At 46.8% G+C, this 20,675-nt stretch overlaps 1 protein-coding gene across 1 annotated transcript; it reads right to left on the reverse strand.

The window, feature by feature from the left end:
- Nucleotides 1–9,764: 9,764 nt before the first annotated feature.
- Nucleotides 9,765–18,677, reverse strand: LOC309525245 (C-type lectin domain family 2 member B-like). Its single transcript, XM_082210775.1, has 6 exons — nucleotides 18,629–18,677; nucleotides 16,212–16,307; nucleotides 15,493–15,597; nucleotides 13,605–13,768; nucleotides 11,725–11,828; nucleotides 9,765–11,039 (listed from the first exon to the last, which is right to left on the reverse strand). Exons 2-6 carry the CDS (start codon nucleotides 16,261–16,263, stop codon nucleotides 10,838–10,840), a joined length of 627 nt encoding a protein of 208 aa, XP_082066901.1. The 5' UTR covers nucleotides 16,264–16,307; nucleotides 18,629–18,677; the 3' UTR covers nucleotides 9,765–10,837.
- Between the last annotated feature and the right edge of the window lie 1,998 nt (nucleotides 18,678–20,675).

The following is a 20,675-nucleotide window of genomic DNA, read 5'->3' on the forward strand; positions in this document are numbered from 1 at the left end:
ATGAATCACCAGGCTATATAGGATGAGAGCTAGTCACCATGTAGGGAGAGAATTACACAAGGGGGGGGTGTCTGAACAGAGTCACCCCCCTTCCGATGCAGGTAGGCGGGGTCCAACCAGTCACATGAGATGAAGGTGACTCAGGAGGACATAAGAAAAGCTCTTCCACCAGAGGCGTGGAAGTGCTGGAACCACCTCAGAAGCAAAACACCAAGTTATTTTTATTGTGTGTCATGCCTCAAGGGCCAAGCATCCCTTTTTCTCTAAGCATGCTCTTCCCCCACCCGGACAGAGACCAACTTCAAAGCTTTGGCCTCTCAATCACCACCCAGATGAACTCACCCCTCCCTCACCATCAGAGACAGGGCCCTATAGCCAGACTTTCTCACTAGGTGGGGCTTCAAAGGAAGAAACGAATGGAAAACCAGCCATCTCCTCCCTGCCAATGCAAACCTCTAGGTGCCGGCCCCCAAGTACCTATATAATTTTAGCCTGTGATTCATTTGCGCCAGAAATGTGTATGTTGCGCAGCGGCAATTCCTTTGAGGGCCTCTCTTTTAGTGTGTGTGGGAAGAGGGGATATTTTGTGTCACGCCTATTCGGCGTTACTAATTTTTTCTGCGATAGTTCCCCGTTGCTACCATGTTGTTGCTGCAGCGCAATGAAAACAGGAGAAAAATGAACCACTCGTGAAAAGGTTTTTGTTCCTGAGAATGAAGCAGGGCGATTGCCTCCAGAGTCCATAGCTGTCAAGTTTTCCCTTTTCTTGTGAGGAATCCTATTCAGGAATAAGGGAATTTCCCTTTAAAAAAAGGGAAACGTTGACAGCTATGCTCCAGAAATCTGTGGGTGCAAAGGGTATTTAACGTGGAATCCTGTATCACTGTCCCAATAGCGTCGTGAGCACAATAAAAAGGACATCTCAGTGGGTCCTAAGTCCAGAAGGTTTCTTCTCTTCCTAAGCTGGAACGTGTTCAAAGGAGGGCAACTAAGATGATCAAGGGTCTGGAAACAAAGCCTTAAGAGAAATGGTTGAGGGAGTTGGGTATGTTTAGTCTGGGAAAGAGAAGACATGCCATGTTCAAATATCTTGAGGGCCATCTTCAAATACAGGTGAAACTTGAAAAATTAGAATATTGTGGAAAAGTTCCTTTATTTCAGTCATTCAACTTGTGGTACCTTGGGTTACATACGCTTCAGGTTACATACGCTTCAGGTTACAGACTCCGCTAACCCAGAAATATTACCTCAGGTTAAGAACTTTGCTTCAGGATAAGAACAGAAATTGGGCGGCAGCGGTGCAGCAGCAGCAGGAGGCCCCATTAGCCAAAGTGGTGCTTCAGGTTAAGAACAGTTTCAGGTTAAGAACAGACCTCCGGAATGAATTAAATACTTAACCCGAGGTACCACTGTATATGAGATCGACTCATGACATGCAAAGCGAGATCCGCTTCTACTTCTCAGAGGTCCAATCTTGCTCCATTTGCAATCCTTGTTTTGCTGATTTTATTGAATATTCTCATTTTCTAAGATGGTTCATTTGGGGTTTTCATCAGCTGTACACCATGATCATCACAATGGTAACACAGAAAGGCTCGACATATCTCGCTTGGCATGTCATGAGTCTATCTCATATATTTGAAGTTGAATGACTGAAATCAATGAACTTTTCCACGATATTCTAATTTTTCAAGTTTCACCTGTATAAGAAATAAAGGCTTGACATATCTTGCTTTGCATGTCATGAGTCTATCTCATATATTAGTTCCACCTTTGAAGTTGAATTACTCTCCTGTCTCCCAAATGCCTGATTTCCTCAGCCTATCCTGCAACAAACTTTCTCATGTCCTGTCTGTGTGCCCTGTGTGAGATTTGCTACCTAGCCAACCCAACCCAACCCAACCCAACCCAACCCAACCCAACCCAACCCAACCCAACCAAACCAAACCAAACCAAACCTTCCATTTCCCTTGCAGCAGCCGTGCTGAAAGCTAACTTTCCACAACTGATTCATCCGCACCAAGAATCAGAATTTACACAAACCTTCTGTGACATCACAGCGGCTCAGCCAATGGCTAATGGGGCTTCGTAGAAAGATATATTTTTAGTTCTGTCAGTCATTCCCTTCATGTTGCAAGGGAAGTGGCGTGCTGTGTGTGTGTGTGTGTGTGTGTGTGATAAACAGAAATAGTTATTAGCACGTTTGATGCACAGAACAATGGGAATACCACACTACCAATGGCCCAACAAGATCTCTCAACCTTCAGGTCTTCTGGCGTCTCCTTCCACTCTCCTGCCTCCCCCTTGTATGAATCAGTAACACTCCATTAGTCTGCAAAGAGGATTTTGAATCAAGTTACTTATTATCAGTCCCTGGGTTCCAATTTCCTTTTTCCGCAGCTGCGTGGGGGGTGTCTGAACATTAAGAGTCCTGCTGGGTGACTGCTAATTCTGAGCTCCATTTGAAGCCAGAGGGAGCGAGACTGGGACCTCTTAAAACTAATATACTTCATAATGACGCATTGTTTTTTCAGATTGAGGCCCTGGGAAAAACAGTGCCAAAGGCAGAGAAAGATTGCCGTTATTGCGACTCCCAAGTGATAAGTACCGGATGCAAGAATTTCTTATTTAGGGACACACTGCTCCTATCCAAAATGCCTTCATACCTGACTGAGTCTTCTTGAGGGGAAAAATTCCTTTTCAGGAAGCGTAATTCCGCCTCTGGTCCTCACCACCGTAGACGGGAAGTTCTCACGGTGAAGTTATGGCAAACTATCTTACAAAGGCTTGGTGGGATGGCGGGATTGTTCAAGCAGTCCTCACAGAACAGTCTAGAGAGCAGGATGGCCCCTTAGGACAACAACAACTTATTATTTATACCCCGCCCATCTGGCTGGGTTTCCCCAGCCACTCTGGGCGGCTTCCAAAAAAGATTAAAAATACATTAAAATGTCACACATTAAAAACTTCCCTGAACAAGGCTGCCTTCAGATGTCTTCTAAATGTTAGGTAGTTGTTTATCTCTTTGACATCTGGTGGGAAGGCGTTCCACAGGGCAGGGGCCACTACCAAGAAGGCCCTCTGCCTGGTTCCCTGTAGCTTAGCTTCTTGCAATGAGGGGGCCATCAGAAGGCCCTCGGAGCTGGACCTCAGTGTCTGGGCAGAATAATGGGGGTGGAGACGCTCCTTCAGGTATACTGGACCGAGGCCGTTTAGGGCTTTAAAGGTCAACACCAACACTTTGAATTGTGCTCGGAAATGTACTGGGAGCCAATGTAGGTCTTTCAAGACCGGTGTTATGTGGTCTCATCAGCTGCTCCCAGTCACCAGTCCAGCTGCCACATTCTGGATTAGTTGTAGTTTCCGCGTCACCTTCAAAGGTAGCCCCACATAGAGCGCATTGCAGTAGTTCAAGCGGGAGATAACCAGAGCATGCACCACTCTGGCGAGACAGTTTGCGGGCAGGTAGGGTCTCAGCCTGCGTACCAGATGGAGCTGGTAGACAGCTGCACTGGATACAGAATTGACCTGCACCTCCATGGACAGCTGTGAGTCCAGAATGACTCCCAGGCTGCGCACCTGGTCCTTCAGGGGCACAGTTACCCCAGGGAGGACCAGGGAGTCCTCCACACCTGCCCGCCTCCTGTCCCCCAAAAACAGTACTTCTGTCTTGTCAGGATTCAATCTCAATCTGTTAGCCGCCATCCATCCTCCAACCACCCCCAGACACTCACACAGGACCGTCACCGCCTTCACTGGTTCTGATTTGAAAGAGAGGTAGAGCTGGGTATTATCTGCATATTGATGAACATAGGACACAAGACTTACCCACTCTGGAAGAATGGCAGATGAAAGTGATGGACTACATGGAATTAGTGGAAATGACTGGCGGAATCCGAGAACAGGGAGAAGAGTCGGTGGAAGAAGATTGGAGGAAATTTGAAGACTGTTTACAGAAATATTGCAAAATTAATGAATGTTAGAATGATGTTGGATTGAAGTTAAGTGGTTTCTAGCTGTAATGGTTTAAAAGAATATGGAAAAATTTGATTTTTAATAGGTAAAAATTTAATGTTATAATATATTAAGATTAAAGATCAGGATAATAAGGAGGGAAAGGAATTGCTGAACTAATAAATGGAACTGGAATACAAAAAAGGGAGGTATGAGGAGGTCCGGGAAACAAGTAAATGAAAGATAAGTGATGTAAAGATGGAATTATTTTTAACTGTTTTTTATTTCCTATTTTTTCTTTTTCATTATGTAATACTGTGAAAACTTTAATAAATATTTATTAAAAAAAAAAGAGCATAGGCTAGCCTCCCCCCAAACTGCTGCCCTCCAGATGGGAGCCAGTGTGGCACAGTGGTTAGAGTGTCGGACTAGGACTTGGAAGACCAGGGTTCAAATCCCCACTTGGTGATGGTGCTCACTGGGTGACCTTGGGCCAGTCACTGCCCCTCAGCCAAACCTACCTTCACAAGGTTGTTGTGCAGATTAAATAAGGCAGAGGAGGACCTTCTAAGCTCCCTTAGGAGAAAATATGTGGGATATGAACACAAAGTAGGCCAGGCTGCGAGAGATTGGCCCAAGGTCGCCCAGTGGGCTTCACAGCTGTTCAGAATTTGCATTCGGCTCTTAGTCCGACATTCTAACCGCTAGACCACACTGCTCATCTCTGATCCACAGCAGAGAAGCTTGCATGTCTCTTAAGATGCTTTTGAAAACAGCAGCATTCCCCCTCCACGCCAATACCCACCCACCAATGCACAGTTGAACAATACTTTTATAAGGCGCAGGCAAATTGTTGCAAAATACTGCACAAGCTTTCAGGTTCCGCAGAATTCTTCATCAGGCAAGATGTTAGAAAAAGGAGGGGTTGGTAGGAGAAACCACACACACACTCTCTTTACAATTATGTTGGCTCTTCATGTGAAACTTTTTCCTCTGGCTTTGCATAATGTTATTGAGTTCAGTACAGTGGTATCTTGGTTCTCAAACACCTTGTTTAGCTTGGAACCCAAACACTGCAAACCCGGAAGTAAGTGTTCCAGTTTGCGAACTATTTTCGGAAGCCGAACATGCTCCGTTTGGAGTGTTACGCTTCCGATTTGAGTGTTACGCTAAGGTCTCTGTGTTTTTGCTATTTATTTTGCATTTTTGTTTTTGTGGCTCTTTTTGTTTTGCTTTTGTGACCGTGTGGAACCCAGTTCAGCTACCGACTGATTGATTGTGTGACAGCAGTACATTATTGCTTTCATTTTATGGATTTAGATATAAAATTCATGTTAAATTGCTGTTTTAAGGGTTGTTTTTAAAAGTCTGGAACGGATTAATCCATTTTGTATTACTTTCTATGGGAAAGCGCACCTAGGTTTTGGAATGCTTTAGTTTTGGAACGGACTTCTGGAATGGATTAAGTCTGAGAACCAAGGGACCACTGTACTGTGTTTGCAAGAGATCTCCCCCTGGTGGAATAAATCTGTATGCATCTCTCGGAATAATAGGATTCTCTCTAGGAATGTGGACAGTTTTTAACAGAAGGCCTCCGCTTCTGTCCTTATTACTCCTTCTGATCTTAATGGAACTGGTTTCTAACTGATATGCCCAGTGAAGAGGACTATCACCACAGTGGTGCAGAAATGGAGAGGTGCCGCTCCATTCGTGCACAGAAAACCACGGCCAATGGCAGCTTTTAATTCTACTCCAGCAGCACAGACTGTGTGTTATACTCTAATATTTTCTTACCAGGGTGGTTTTCTAGGTACAGTGGTGCCCCGCAAGATGAACGCCTCACGAGACGAAAAACTCGCAAGACGAAAGGTTTTTTCGTTTTCGAGTTGCTTCGCAAGACGAATTTCCCTATGGGCTTGCTTCGCAAAACGAAGCTTGCCCCGCAGTCTCCGGGGACAGAGGGGAAGGCGCGCGGCCATTCCCGTCTGTCCCCGCACCCCTTTTGAACCAAGGGGCGGCAACGGGGAGAAGCGATCTTCTCCCCTCCGCCCCTTGCTTCAAAAGAGGGGACAGAGGGGAAGGCGCGCGGCGCTTCCCCTTTGTCCCCGGACGGTCTCCATAGGAACACATTGATTGATTTTCAATGCATTCCTATGGGAAACTGTGCTTCGCAAGACGAAAAACTCGCAAGAAGAAAAAACTTGCGGAACGAATTAATTTCGTCTTGCGAGGCACCACTGTATAGCACTCTTTAGGCAGTTTCCCACAGGCTGTGAAGCTGGATGGAGTCATTGTAACAGGTTTTTTTTTGTTTTTGTTTTTTTAGGAGGAGGGATTTTGGCAGGTATAGGTTTTGTCATGCAAAGACAGGGGAACCATTTTTCCCTAGCTGAAAATGACTGAAAATTCATTTCCCACCCAGGTATTATACGTACTCAGTGCTTTTTTTCCTTTAAAAAACGTTTAGGGGTACAGTCATTTTCCTACTCATATTGAAATACTGCCCCCTCAATGAGGCCAAACTTAGATTCACAAAATGTTTAGGGGTATGCGTACCCCCAGGGGAAAAAAGCACTGTATGTTCTTGAGCATGACCCTTTTTTGCATCGAATGATCCACAGAAACATTATCTGCATTAGAATTGGTTTCCTTTTCTCCTTAGCTGGGCTCCTGTGACTTTAATGGCGACACGGCAGGCAGAAATTCAACAGGCAAAGCTTCCTCTTCATTGCATCTTCATGCTGTGTGTTTGTGCAGGTGTGTGTACATGTCTTATTTATATTTGCATTGGGAACAAATGACACAAAAAAGTGTGGCAGGCCTGCTTTCTGTTCAGTCTTTTTTAAACCTTGCTATTGCTGCTTCTAGTACTGGTTTTCTTAAAAGTAAATTAGCCCAAGCTGAAACAACCCAGTGAGCTGCAGTGTGAGTAGGTGCTGCCACCTGCTGACCAAACCTGGTTATTGCACAGTACCCTTTGGGCTTAATACAATTAGATGCGGCTCTCAAATGATTGAGGCATTCATGATGGCACTGGGGCAGATGTGCATGATCTCACTTTCAAGAAAGTGTGTGCCTGCAAAAGCTTCCAGGCAGGGTGGTTGGGACAGTGTGTGTCCCATAGCTTCCTGCTGAAATCCTGTAATGTTTCTACAACAAATGTTCCAGGGTTTGTTTTTGGTTCTGCTTTTGTTCCATCACAGTGCAAGAGTACCCCCATGGTAATCCTGGGCGGTTAAGTCCAGTCAAAGGTGACTATGGGGTTGCGGCACTCATCTTGCTTTTAGGTTGAGGGAGCCGGCGTTCGTCCACAGACAGCTTTCCAGGGCGTGCGGCCAGCATGACTAAACTGCTTCTGACGCATGGAAGACCGTGACGGAAACCAGAGCGCACAGAAACACCATTTACCTTCCCGCCGGAGTGGTACCTATTTATCTACTTGCACTGGTGTGCTTTCAAACTACTAGGTTGGCAGAAGCTGGGACAGAGCAACGGGAGCTCACCCCGTCACGGGGATTCAAACTGCCAACCTTCCGATCGGCAAGACCAAGAGCCTAAGTGGTTTAGACCACAGCGCCATATAATGCAGCAACATTGGTGGAGCGTTGCAGGACAACAAATAAAGTGGCATGGTTTGTGGAGAATCCAGTGTGGAGTGGAAACACCCCCCTCCCCCCAAAAAAAGCACTATTATTGCATCTATGATATGTTGCCAACCACAAACACACTCACCAACAAACACACACCTCAAGTCTGGAGAGATTCTTACTTCCCTGTATGTCCCTCAAGCTCTGAACTCACCATCTCTCTTGCATGAGGGTTTGCGTTTGCACTTTGGGTTAAACCACTGTCCTGCTTGGGCTTGCCAATTGGAAGGTTGGCGCTTCGAATCCCCGCGAGGGGGTGAGCTCCCGTTGCTCAGTCCCTGCTCCTGCCAACCTAGCAGTTCGAAAGCATGTCAAAGTGCAAGTAGATAAATAAGTACCACTCTGGCAGGAAGGTAAACGGCGTTTCTGTGCGCTGCTCTGGTTCGCCAGAAGTGACTTAGTCATGCTGGCCACATGACCCGTAAACTGTACGCCGGCTCCCTCGGCCAGTAAAGCGAGATGAGTACCTGAACCCCAGAGCCGGTCACGACTGGACCTAATGGTCAGGGGTCCCTTTACCTTTACCTAGCGCAGAATCATGTGTGTGGACTGGGGCACTAATCCAGCAGTAGAAAAGACGCAAGGCAACCTCGCCACCTCCTCAGCCCATGCACATTCAGACTTTATTAGAACAAAGCAGTCTCTTTGTGGGTGTCATGGACTGGTTTGGTACAGAGGAACGGTGGGAAGAACCAGCTGGGGAACCAGCAAGGAAGGAAGGCTCAAAGTACAGGGAGTGGGACGAAGATTACTGGTCAGAGGGCAGGTGTCAGAAGCTGAAGAGGTAACAGGGCTTAGTGAGCTGGGAGAGTCTATGGCAGAGAGAAGTTCAGAATCAGAGGCAGAAGCTGAAGTAGGACGGAGGCCAAGAGGCAGAGAAGAGTCCGGCTGGCGAAGAGCCACAAGTGTCTCCCTCTCCTGCTGCGACCAGCTCCCCTCCCCGCTGGCCTCACAGAACCAGGAGAGGCATGAAAAGGATGGAGGAGGGGTTGGCTTCACACAGGCACAGTCTCTGATTACTTGGGGGAGAAAACCCTGGAGAGGAGGGAACTTAAGACAGCTGTGGGGAGATGGGGACTTTCAGTCTTGGCAACTGATCCATGGGGCAAGACCTAGCAGGGCTGAGCTGCTGCGTTCATTAGGCCTGACACTCCCCCAAGTCTGTGCAGGTCATAACTCTTTATTGCTAATAAAGAGTTAACTCCAACTTGAACAGTGTGATTTACTGACGGCTCCCTCCTGACAGTGGGTCTCCTTCTTCCCAAATCAGTAGGGACTGATGGAGCAGTGGGAGGGGAGACCTTTTCCTTCACAAACGTAGTGTGGATCTACGAGGATCCTCTACTAGAGGGCATTTAGCGTACCCAGTTGCCGGCTGGTAAGAGAAAGCCTCCTTCGGCCTCAGGAGCACTTCCCTAAAACTTCTCACACACCCTCTCCAAGTGCCCTGTGCTCCCTTGACGGTAACATGTACAAGATGAGCAAACATGTCGCCAGTGGAAGCTGGTCCATTACGGGGACTGGGGCACTGCCCAACCAACCTGGCTCTGCTCTCATCCAGCTTCCGCCTGCCTGCCTGCTTGCATACATCCAGTCCAGGAGGTGGCGCTAGCTCTCAGCCACCGTTAACAGCCACATTCACTAGGAAGTGACCCATCTACGAAAACAACACATAGGTGGCACACACACACACACCCTGCATGGTCCAGAACTGAACTGGAGCATCCAAACACAGTCAGCTCAACATGTTTTGCCGCCTGAGGCAAAGGACAAGATTGCATCTTCCTCCCATTCCATGTAAAGAAATTGATCAGGTTGGGGATACGACAGTGTCCTGCCCCAACCTGAGGGCAGCAAACAAGCTTCTTGGGGGTGGGTGCATAGCAGGTTGAGCATCATATACACCAACATCTTGCTCGGCTTCCCTGGCCTCCAGCACCTGCCTCCTGAATTGACTGACTCACATTGGCAAATGGTAGGGCCGGCCCTGCAACGACATAAGGGAGCCCGGAGGCCTCCTTTCACAGTGATATAAAAGGAGGAATTTCAAGAACCGAGGCCCCGAAGAACAGCATAATTTCCTTGTCAACACACAGACCACAAATGCGCGCACACACACACACACACACGTACGTGCATGCACAGAGGGAGAAAGATTGGTGCTGACATTTGGTAGTGCTGCGTTTATTAGCTCCGCCCCCCCCGGCTGAGTCTGCAAACAGCTTCGCAGAGGGCTGTGTTGTCATGCTAGCCTCCGTAATGGATACTGGATCTACGTGCAGTATTCCAGCTATGCGCCACATGCGTAAATATGATAGCGAACATGGGCCGCCAGCATGACCCATGCAGGGATTGCTTCTCGGAAACGCTCCCTCTTTCAGAGCAAAGGTTACGAAGCAATAAAGCTGTCGCAGAAATATGTCACTGGTTGTCCCGCACCAACAAACAGCAGATTGTGTCTTCTTCTATGCTCTTACTATATAGGTCACACTGATTTCCCTTCCAACAGTGATATAAATATCTTACTTGCAGAGCTAAATAGTAGTTTCCTAACCAGCGTTTCCGTACGAGCGAGGGCAGAAACATTCCCTGCTTGGAAAACTTTGACTACGCAACGTTCTGTCTCATGACAGAACTGTAAAACTGTTAATTCTAACCTGGGCATTCAGCAACTGAGTGTCAGGTCCGAAATACATCCGGACAGATCTCAGAATCGCATGGTTTTAGAACTGGTGGAGCTCGACGCTTGTTTCACTGTTTAAGCCTTTCAGTGGCTGAGATTTGGGTTGCACTCTGCTGAAGAATTTCACCTGTTCTGGGGACCACAAACCTGCCCATGTTTTCATCTAAAAGGAAAGCTGAGGCGGTCATCTTCATCACAGGCCATTCTTAAAACTGATTAGAGAATGCCTGAACTAAAACAGAGACACAATCCTCTGCCTAGTTACCCAGAAGTAAACCCCACTGTGTTCAATGGGACCGACTCTCAAGAAAGTTATGCTTGAGATTGCAACTGCAAGAATGAAACAAGAAGATTTCTAAAAACAGAACGCGTTAGGATGTTTTCTTGCATCACCTGGTTTTTCAGCCTACTGACTCTCGTAGCAGCAACGCCACGAGAAAGCATTGATCGAGTGCTCAAATCCCGAAAGGGAAGCTACCCTCTAGGATGCGAGCTTGGTCACTTGGGTTGGGGACTGATTTATCACTGCACACACACGCAGAGGGAGTGGCAGCTAGGAACACGGTAAAAGCGTGGAAAGGTCCTTTGGCACGGGGTTAGCTCTTAAAGTTTCACGTCCCCCAGCCGAGCTGTGGAATTTGCCTCTTGTTTGTGCTTTCCAGCTGCACAGCCACTTCTTCTCAGCTGAGCAGTCTCCACTGTTCAGGACCCCCTGGCTTAGGAAAGCGCAGTCTCCATCTCCTTCCACTTCAAAACTGCAAAGGGAGAGGAAACAGACACATAAACAATACAGCTGTTTGCCTGCAAAATTTCAGACGTGCTTTCCCAACCGATAGGCCCAAAGCAACATGCACTATTAGTTTACTTATATATAGCTCAGTTGGTAGAGCGTGAGACTCTGAATCTCAGGGTCGTGTGTTTGAGACCCATGTTGGGCAAAACATCCCTGCCTTGCTTGCTTTGTGCTGTACTCAAAGCCGTTGCTTGCGGCTTCTCTGGAGACCTGATGGAGAAGTAAGATCTCTGCTAAGAGCAGGGGCCAGCAACCTTTATCAGCCGTTGGCCGGTCCACCGTCCCTCAGACCATGTGGTGGGCCGGACTATATTTTTGGGGGGGGAATGAACAAATTTCTATGCCCCACAAATAACCCAGAGATGTATTTTAAATAAAAGGACACATTCTGCTCATGTAAAAACACACTGATTCCTGGACTGTCCTTGGGCTGGATTGAGAAGGTATTTGGGCCGCATCTGGCCCCTGGGCCTTAGGTTGCCCACCCCTGGCTAAGAGTGTTAATGCTGTGAACCCCTCCAGCATGTGCTCAGGCTGTATATATGTGTCGATAAAACCATATAAGGTGAAAAGGTAAAGGTAAAGGAATGAAATGCAGGAATGTCAGCAGTTGCCCAGTTGTGGGTGCTCAGGCATGAAGAACTCACAGGTTGTTGAAATCCGTCCCATCGGTCCATTTCCAGCTCCCTCCCGGTTCTCTGAGCAGGCCAACCCAGTGGTCAAAGGGGCCTTTGTCTTGCATGGCGACTTTCTGGTTCCGAAAGAGAGAGAACGTGGGGTTCAGTATATTTCAGGGCTGGATTTTGTACATTTAGGATAGCCAAGGGACCTGACTTAAGAATAACATGTTTGTTTCTAAATGCTGGGCCAGCTACCAAATTTATGCATATTATGTGTTTATGAAAACCAGAGCAGAGGTGAGAGATAATAGCTAGGTTTCATCTCAGGAGCACTGAGCACCAAGCTCACATATTTGTTTGTTTGTTGGACTGGTCAAAATACTTAAATGCCACGATTTCGTACTATCTAAGTGGTATAGGAGTGTCTGTGCATGTGTGCCTACACACACACACAATAAAAAAAACCCTCATAAAGATAAAAATCATAGATTACTGTGCTTGGTGACATAGAGAAGTTTTCAGCCAATGTTGTGTGTTCAGGGAGGCAGGAGAGGATACAGTGGTGCCCCACAAGACGAATGCCTCGCAAGACGGAAAACCCGCTAGACAAAAGGGTTTTCCATTTTGGAGGTGCTTCGCAAAACGAATTTCCTATGGGCTTGCTTCGCAAGACGAAAATGTCTTGCGAGTTCCTGCGGGTTTTTTTTCCTCCCCCCCTTTTCCCAAGCCGCTAAGCCGCTTATCAGCTGATCCTAAGCCGCTAAGCCGCTTATCAGCTGATCCGCTAAGCCGCTTATCAGCTGATCCGCTAAGCCGCTTAACAGCTGATCCGCTAAGCCGCTTATCAGCTGATCCGCTAAGCCGCTAAACCGCTTATCAGCTGATCCGCTAAGCCCGCTAAGCCGCTAATAGCGCTAATCCGCTAAGCCGCTAATGGGCTTGCTTCGCAAGACGAAAAAACTGCAAGACGAAGAGACTCGTGGAACGGATTCTTTTCGTCTTGCGAGGCACCACTGTATATGGTTTATTAATATTCTTATATTAATATCCTTATATCAATAGTAATATCCTTATTAATATTGTTTATATAATATACTTAGCAGAGTTTCACATTCCCCTTTTAATGCACAGCAGGTAGCTGGTTGCAGGCTTGTTTAAGTCTCTCAATATCATACAATTCAGTATTGAATTGTATGTTCCTGGTAAGTCCCCTTTGTATCCCTCCTAAACGAATAAACATGTCACAATCTTGTGTGAAGTACTAAAAGAAGTTTACTCACATCATCATCAGTTCATAGTTGGATCCCTGAAGGCAGACTTAGTTACAAAGTAAAATACATTTGGAACTATCCCATATGGGGATAGTCCCAGCGTCTTCTGTTGGCTGGAAGTCAACAGAGTATCTTTGGCTAAAAAGCTGCTCCAACGATGGAGGAAGTAAAAAAGAGTCGAAGAGAGAGGGGGTGCCGCGTGCCCTGTCCTTTTGTTCCCTGGACAGGTAAGGTCATGCCCACCTCTAGTCACATGCAAAGGAAGTATGTCTCAGCCCAGGAGGAAACAGGAAGTTCCGACTGGCTGGACCAAACATTCCCTCGCATGTCCACTCTAGGAAAACAAGGAATGTTGCACTTGACTGCTACTTATGTATCACATCCCACTTGTTGAAACATTAAAACTGAAGACACACCTTCCAGTTTGGATACAGCAATGCAGGAACTGCTGTCGTGATGCCTTCCAAACATTCCTGGACTTCAACTCCCATCAGTTCCAGCCAGTGGGAGTTGTAATCAGACAACACCTGGAGCGAACCACATTGGCTACCGCTGCATATTAATAGGACGCATGCTCTGAAAAGAAGCCTTCAAAAAAGTATAAAGCATGCAATCTGAGCAGGCCCCTTCTCTTACCAGTTTCTCCAAGTCCCCAACCACAGCCAGGGAGGCACCGAGCGACGAACAGTGGCGCTGGCCAGCGTCCCAGGACCCTTCCAGTTGCAAGACGTGATAGCAGCTCCCTTGGTTCACAATCCAGCCAGATGGGCAACAAGGGGCTGGTAGCTCAGCTTTAGCCTCTGACGACGAGAACCAGCATTGTTTTGTTTGTTACAGAAACCCGTCCGCTTCCCGAGGGACTCAGGGGGCGTGGCAGGAGACACAAAGATTCCCCACCTCCCACAATGCAACTGGCCAGTTGTCATGTAACTCCACCCCTCACGGTACTCGCTCCCACCTGTTGCTATTCTACCTGATCATTATTTAAATGCATTATATGACTGTCCTGAACCGCAGTCCGAAAGGTGGGATCCTGGCAGCAGTAGGGTGCAGGGATACCAAAGAAGGATGTCCACAACACCAGAGTGATCAGCTCTAGTGCTTTATTAAAGAAAGGCACATAATTACCTCACACTGGTGCAAGGTGAGGATATATATAGCAAGAGTAATAAAAAAAATTGTTATTTAGGAGATCTGAATTTAATTCTAAATTATATACCAGAAACGTGGGAGATTACAAGGGGTCAAAAAAAATGGATGTACCGTGCTATATTAGAAGCAAAAAAGCTTGTTCTGATGAATGGGAAGAGCTGCAAAAAGATCCCATTGAGCACATGGATCGACAATATGGACAGACTAGTTACATACGAATGAATTGCATATCGACGCAAATTAAGAATGGATAAATATGAAGAAATCTGGAAGGATTACTTAAGAAATAAGGCGGAAAGTGGTGGGAAGTAGGGGGAGGAGAGGTGGGGAAATATTGTTAAAAGGGTGTAGTTATAGTATATCAGTACTCAAATCTGAATTGTTAAATTGTGTTATTGTGGTTTTTGTTGTATGTGGTTTTTGTGGTTGCTGTCTGTATTGAAAAAATGATTAAATAAATTTTTAAAAAAGAAAAGAAAGGTGCATAATTACAGCAAATCAGCCTGCTTTACAGACGCAGGATGGGCACCGCAGCAAGGAGATGGCATGTCTGCACCAAGCAAACATTCATACATTCTGTGTACACAAAGCAGCACACGTCACTCTGGCCAGGACTTCCCTTCATTTCACCTGTTGTCAGGCTTTGGGGAAATGGCTTCCTCCCTCCCTTTGGCCGTGGATAAGCAGAACAAAGCGAAAATAGTCTCTTACCAGTTAAAGAGATGTTTAATGTTCATAGAGAAAAACAAAGATTCCATTCTCGGAGGAAAGATGCCCCCAATTAAGGTTTTCACCCACTTCCCTCTTAGCCACCCCCATCACTTCCTCATCTGGCAACCTGATCTTGCAACCATTTGGCCTTCTGCATAACTACCTTATCTGCTCTCCTTGACCTTAGACTGAGCGCTGGGACACTTTCCAGCAAAAGGGAGTCTGTTAATTCTCTCTCTCCCTGTTCTTCTTCTCCTAGCTCTTCCCCACTCAGTTCTGCCCAGCTGTTGTCTTCCGAATTATGCCCCTCTGCAAACCACTGCTCCAAATCTATACTGCTCCACTGCTCCTGGGCAGCCTCAGGATCCTGGTCAGGAACAGGAAGAGGGGGAAGGCTCCCACCATTCCTCATCAGAGCAGGACTCCTCAGCCTGGTCTCTAACATCTGCCCAGGTGAGGTCATAGGTGGCAAATACCCAAATCTTACAGATAGCTCCCCTTTTCTGGGCTTTTCGGAGCCCAGCACCCCAGTCCCGCAGATAAGGGTAACATCAAAGCAAGCCAACTAGCTTATAGTGAAGCAAGCGAATATAATCATTTATGAGCTTGTTGCTGCAACAACTACCAATCTTTTGACGGTACCCGGCTGATTCCTACTCACTTGTGAAAACGAAGATGGTTGTCACCAAGCCCACAATCTGGATGATGAACAGTATCAGGAGGATCCATGTTATGGAATTTTGGACCCTGGAGTTTGATGGAGTGTCTGTGAAGAAAGGGAACACACTCTGCTTATTTATTTAGGGGTTTGGGTTTGTTTGTTTGCTTGCTTGCTTGCTTGCTTTTGCTGCGTGCCTGAATTTCTGCTCCGTATATGCTCCCAAGGTGATGTATGACGAAAGCAACAACAAACACAGATTCTAAATCAATACGACTTTAAAAATACAATAAAATCAATATAATACCAAAACCCCGGGAACCCCACCACCAGGCAGAGTATAAGACAGCCATGCTACATAAATCCAATCATAATAAGCGCTAAAACAATCTCGTGAGCCCCATATCCAATTGCCATAGCAGCAGAGTCAATAATAAAATATCAAGCTGTTCAATGCCATGATTGATGGTTAAAACTATCACAATATTATATTGCTTAAGAGGCCCAGAGAGAATAATCTTATTTCACTGATTTCTCTCTTTTTTGGGGGGGGGGAATTATACAAAACAACAACAACACAGAGTTTTTGTTGTTAGGAAAGCAATGGGACAATGCAATGAAAAGTGTGGAACGAACGAAGATGTGTAAATATCCCGCAAGCAAATCAGGATTGCTCATTGTTGAGATATGTGGCTCTTATGTTCTTAGCAAAGGCTTTTTACCTTCTTCCTTGTTTTCCTCCAAGTTGAAGTCAACCTGTGGCTCGATCAGCATGAGCTTATCTGCGCTGTCCTTCTCATTCCCACCAAGGACCTCTCCTTTGAAGGGTAAACACAAACCAATACTGGTAAGAGGCAAGATGGCGGCTAGAAACCAACAATGATTTCTGACCATATCTTCCACAGCCACTGGAAACATTTTGTCCAGATATGTACAGTGGTACCTCGGGTTACATATGCTTCAGGTTACAGACTCCGCTAACCCAGAAATATTACCTTGGGTTAAGAACTTTGCTTCAGGATGAGAACAGAAAATGTGCACCTCACAGCACAGCACGGCAGCAGCAGGAGTCTCCATTAGCTAAAGTGGTGCTTCAGGTTAAGAACAGTTTCAGGTTAAGAACAGACCTCCGGAACGAATTAAGTTCTTAACCCGAGGTACCACGGTATTCATATCCAGAAACATTTATCTAGATACGTATTTTCTTATGTATCCAGGTTTCACTGGTAAGCAGTGAGATCAGGTACGGGGCAACGTTTAAACTTTTGGTGGTGACTGAGAGAGCTTGGAGACTGTGCTTTGCAACTAATACTGCTTTTGTATCTGTTCACCCTGTCTGTTGGGGAACAAAAAAAATGCTCACACTGATCCAGCTAGGGACCATATGCCAGAAAGGAGGTTTTTTCTGTGCATGGAACCTAAGCTGGCTATCGGACTCCATGCCCAAACAGATGTCACATGCAAGATTTCCTATTCTGATCCAACCAGTGGTGTAGCATTGGAGGCCACAGGGGCGGTTGACCCAGGCACAAAATTATTAGGGGTGCGAAATTTCAACACCCAGTACTGCCTCAGTACTGCTTGCTTCCATCACTGGGCTCTGTTGAAAACAGCTTCTCCATGCGAACCAGGAAGTGACCTCTCCAGACACTGGAACTACTCTTATTTTCTTATCTCTGCAGCAGCGGTCTCCTGGGTGACGCCGATGCCGCTAGGCAGTTGAATGTGCATGCGTACTCTGTCTGCTTCCCTTCCTCACACCTCTCTACATGGCCCTGGGCACCGGCAACCCATGCTATACCACTGGATCCAACACTCAGGGATACACAAGTATACTTCACTTTCAAAAGGCATGAAATCATAGGGGGATGTATTCAGTATCCTTTCCTCCCTCTCCACCCCCAATAAGTTGATTAGTGCAATGGCTCCCAGTGTTTCCCCCCATCGGCCACGTGAAAATTGCTGAGGGTCTTAGTGGCTCACATCAACCTGTTGCAGCAATTTCAATGCACTGTGCTAGTGCTAGGTACTAGACTCACTATTTAACTGCATCGAGATTAAGCTTCTTAATAGTGTAGTGGCACCCTCCCTGTGGAACGCCCTCCCACCAGATGTCAAAGAGAACAACAACTACCAGACTTTTAGAAGACATCTGAAGCCAGCCCTGTTTAGGGAAGCTTTTCATGTTTGATGTATTACAGTATTTTAATATTTTTTTGGAAGCCACCCAGAGTGGCTGGGGAAGCCCAGCCAGATGGGTGGGTATAAATAAATTATTATTATTATTATTATTATTATTATTATTATTATTATTATCATCATCATCATCATCTTAATTCTAGGTGTCCTGCTCACCTTCTGGGTGGTCTGCCAGGTCCTAAGAACGATGGAGCTACTGTACCCCACTGTTCTTTACAGACATGCCACAGAACCCCGTGAATTAAACTCTGTGGTCTGTGCGCCATAGTTTGGGAATCCCTGGATTAGTGCAATTTTTCTTTCTTATTTTTTGGGGGGGAGAGCACCAACATAATTATACTATACTTAGCATTTTACTACATAGGAAAAACTACCACATTCATGCATATTTATGTTCTAAATCAGGCATAGGCAAACTCGGCCCTCCAGATGTTTTGGGACTACAACTCCCATGATCCCTAGCTAACAGGCCCAGTGGTCAGGGATGATGGGAATAGCAGTCTCAAAACATCTGGAGGGCCGAGTTTCCCTATGCCTGTTCTAAATTCAATGCATGGTTTCCGTTTATCTTTAAAATGTTCTCTTTCTTGTCTGCCTTCACTCGCTCTAATCAATTCCGGAAGCCTGTACATTGTTGCTACCTTCCAGATTTTTGTGAGCTATTCTTTCACTGTCGACTTATTTTTCCCGTTTTTGTGCTGCAAGCCTTTGAAGAGCTATGCATGCAGAGTTGAATCCCCACTGCCACCTCAGAAGATACCAGTTCTGCAAAGCTGCCCTGGTATATCTCCCTCCCCTTGACAGGACATGGAACCATTAAACGGCGTGAGGATAAACCTGTGGTTTTACTTCCAGACATTTATCTAATAATTCCCATAACGTTTGCTTCAGGATATCACAAGCCATGCACTTATCATCACAAAATGCTACATTTCTTTACCATTTCCTTTGATGCAAGTTGCTGTGTTTGAGTATCCTATAATGCCAGAATCCCATCTGGGAATCACAGTGTGTGATGAATGATCCCAGGATTTTCTGCAGACTGAACAGAGTGGGGCTTGATCCTCAACACAGAAAAGATTTAATATTTCCTTGTGTATCTCACAGATACTCTGAGCTGACTGTTTTGTTTCATCCACTGTGGTCAGCCGGGTGGCCTCTTCCGTTTTCCCAAGAGGTTCGTAAGAGCCTGGATTCTTTCTCAGAAAGATTTCTCTGCATCCAGGGCAGGTGACTTTCTCCTTTAGTTCATCCACCCAGGATCGGTTGGAGCACGACTGACAAAAGCTGTGCCCGCAGGGTTGCATGGCTGGGCCTTGGCAAGGCTTCAAGCAGATCGCACAAACCCTTTCCCCACTTTGACATGTTAGAGAGTGCACATCCATCACTCTGGCTAGAAAGAAGAGAAGAAGAAAATTCTTACATGTCTTGTAAGGAGCATAACTGTAAACTGGTTGTGTTGCAGCATGAGTAGCCAAGATGTTTTTGGACTACAGGTTGCATTAAGGTAAAAGGTCAAGGGCCCCTGGACAGTTAAGTCCAGTCAAAGGCGACTATGGGGTTGTGGCGCTCATCTCGCTTTCAGGCTGAGGGAGCCGGGGTTTGTTCACAGGCAGCTTTCCGGATCATGTGGCCAGCATGCCTAAACTTCTGGCACAACAGAACACCGTGACGGAAACCAGAGCACCCGGAAATGCCATTTACCTTCCCGCCACAGTGGTACCTATTTGTCTACTTGCACTGGCGTGCTTTCGAACTGCTAGGTTGGCAGGAGCTGGGGCAGAGCAACGGGAGCTCACTCCATAATGGGGATTCGAACCACCGACTTTGCAATCGGCAAGCCCAAGAGGCTCAGTGGTTTAGACCACAGCGCCACCTGCGTCCAGCTTGCATTAGCCACAGCAGTACCTATTTATCTACTTGCACTGGCGTGCTTTCGAACTGCTAGGTTGGCAGGAGCTGGGACAGAGCAACGGGAGCTCACTCCATAATGGGGAATCGAACCACCGACTTTGCAATCGGCAAGCCCAAGAGGCTCAGTGGTTTAGACCACAGCGCCACCCACGCCCAGCTTGCATTAGCCACAGCAGTACCTATTTATCTACCTGCACTGGTGTGCTTTCGAACTGCTAGGTTGGCAGAAGCTGGGACAGAGCAACGGGACCTCACTCAATAATGCAGATTCGAACCACCGACTTTCTGATCGGCAAGCCCAAGAGGCTCAGTGGTTTAGACCACAGCGCCACCCGCGTCCAGCTTGCATTAGCCGCAGCCAGAATGACCAATGGACAAGGAATCTGGAAGGTACCACTCTGGCTGCTCCTGCGTCAAGAGCCTTTTCAGTCGAGGGTGAGCAGTAGGAACAGAAACTGGTCAGTTCAAGCTTTGGTGGAAGAGGAGTTCAGGGGAGAGAACCTGCAGTTTTCAGGTGTGGGAACCACAGCTCTGGGGTAGATCGCTTGCTTTGCAAATTCAATCTTTGCCTTACGTTAAAAGGGATCTGAGAGCAAGTGAAGTGAAAGATTTCTACTAGAGACCCACAACACTAGGCTAGATGGAGAAATATCTGGCCTGGCACAGTGGTGCCTCGCAAGACGAAAAGAATCCGTTCTGTGATTCTCTTCGTCTAGCGCAGGGGTCTGCAACCTTTAAGACAACAAGAGCCACTTGGACCCGTTTCCGAAGAAAAAACAACAACTGGGAGCCGCAAAACCATTGCGACATTTAAAACAAATATATCTCCGGAGCCACGATCTGACAGCGGGCGGGAAGGTGACGTCGGGACGGTGCGTGACTAACGCACACACCGCCCCCATGCGATGTCACAGCCAGTACAGCGCCCGCCACAGTGAGGAGTGTCGGGGCGCACAATGCGCCTCCTCCCCTCGCTAGTATCCGCCCCGGAGCCGCAGCAAAGATGTAAAAGAGCCACATGCGGCTCCAGAGCCGCGGGTTGCAGACCCCTGGTCTAGCGGTTTTTTCGTCTT

This window comes from Podarcis vaucheri (genome assembly GCF_965113315.1).
Source record: "Podarcis vaucheri genome assembly, chromosome: 2".
Lineage (NCBI taxonomy): Eukaryota > Metazoa > Chordata > Lepidosauria > Squamata > Lacertidae > Podarcis > Podarcis vaucheri.

Coding starts and splice junctions, on each gene's coding strand:
- LOC309525245 (XM_082210775.1), bottom strand. CDS start 16,263: ATGCTGATCGAGCCACAGGTTGACTTCAACTTGGAGGAAAACAAGGAA. Junction 13,769..15,492: donor AACCATCTTCGTTTTCACAA/GTGAGTAGGAAT, acceptor TCTCGTCGTCAG/AGGCTAAAGCTGAGCTACCA. Junction 11,829..13,604: donor TTGGGGACTTGGAGAAACTG/GTAAGAGAAGGG, acceptor TTTCGGAACCAG/AAAGTCGCCATGCAAGACAA.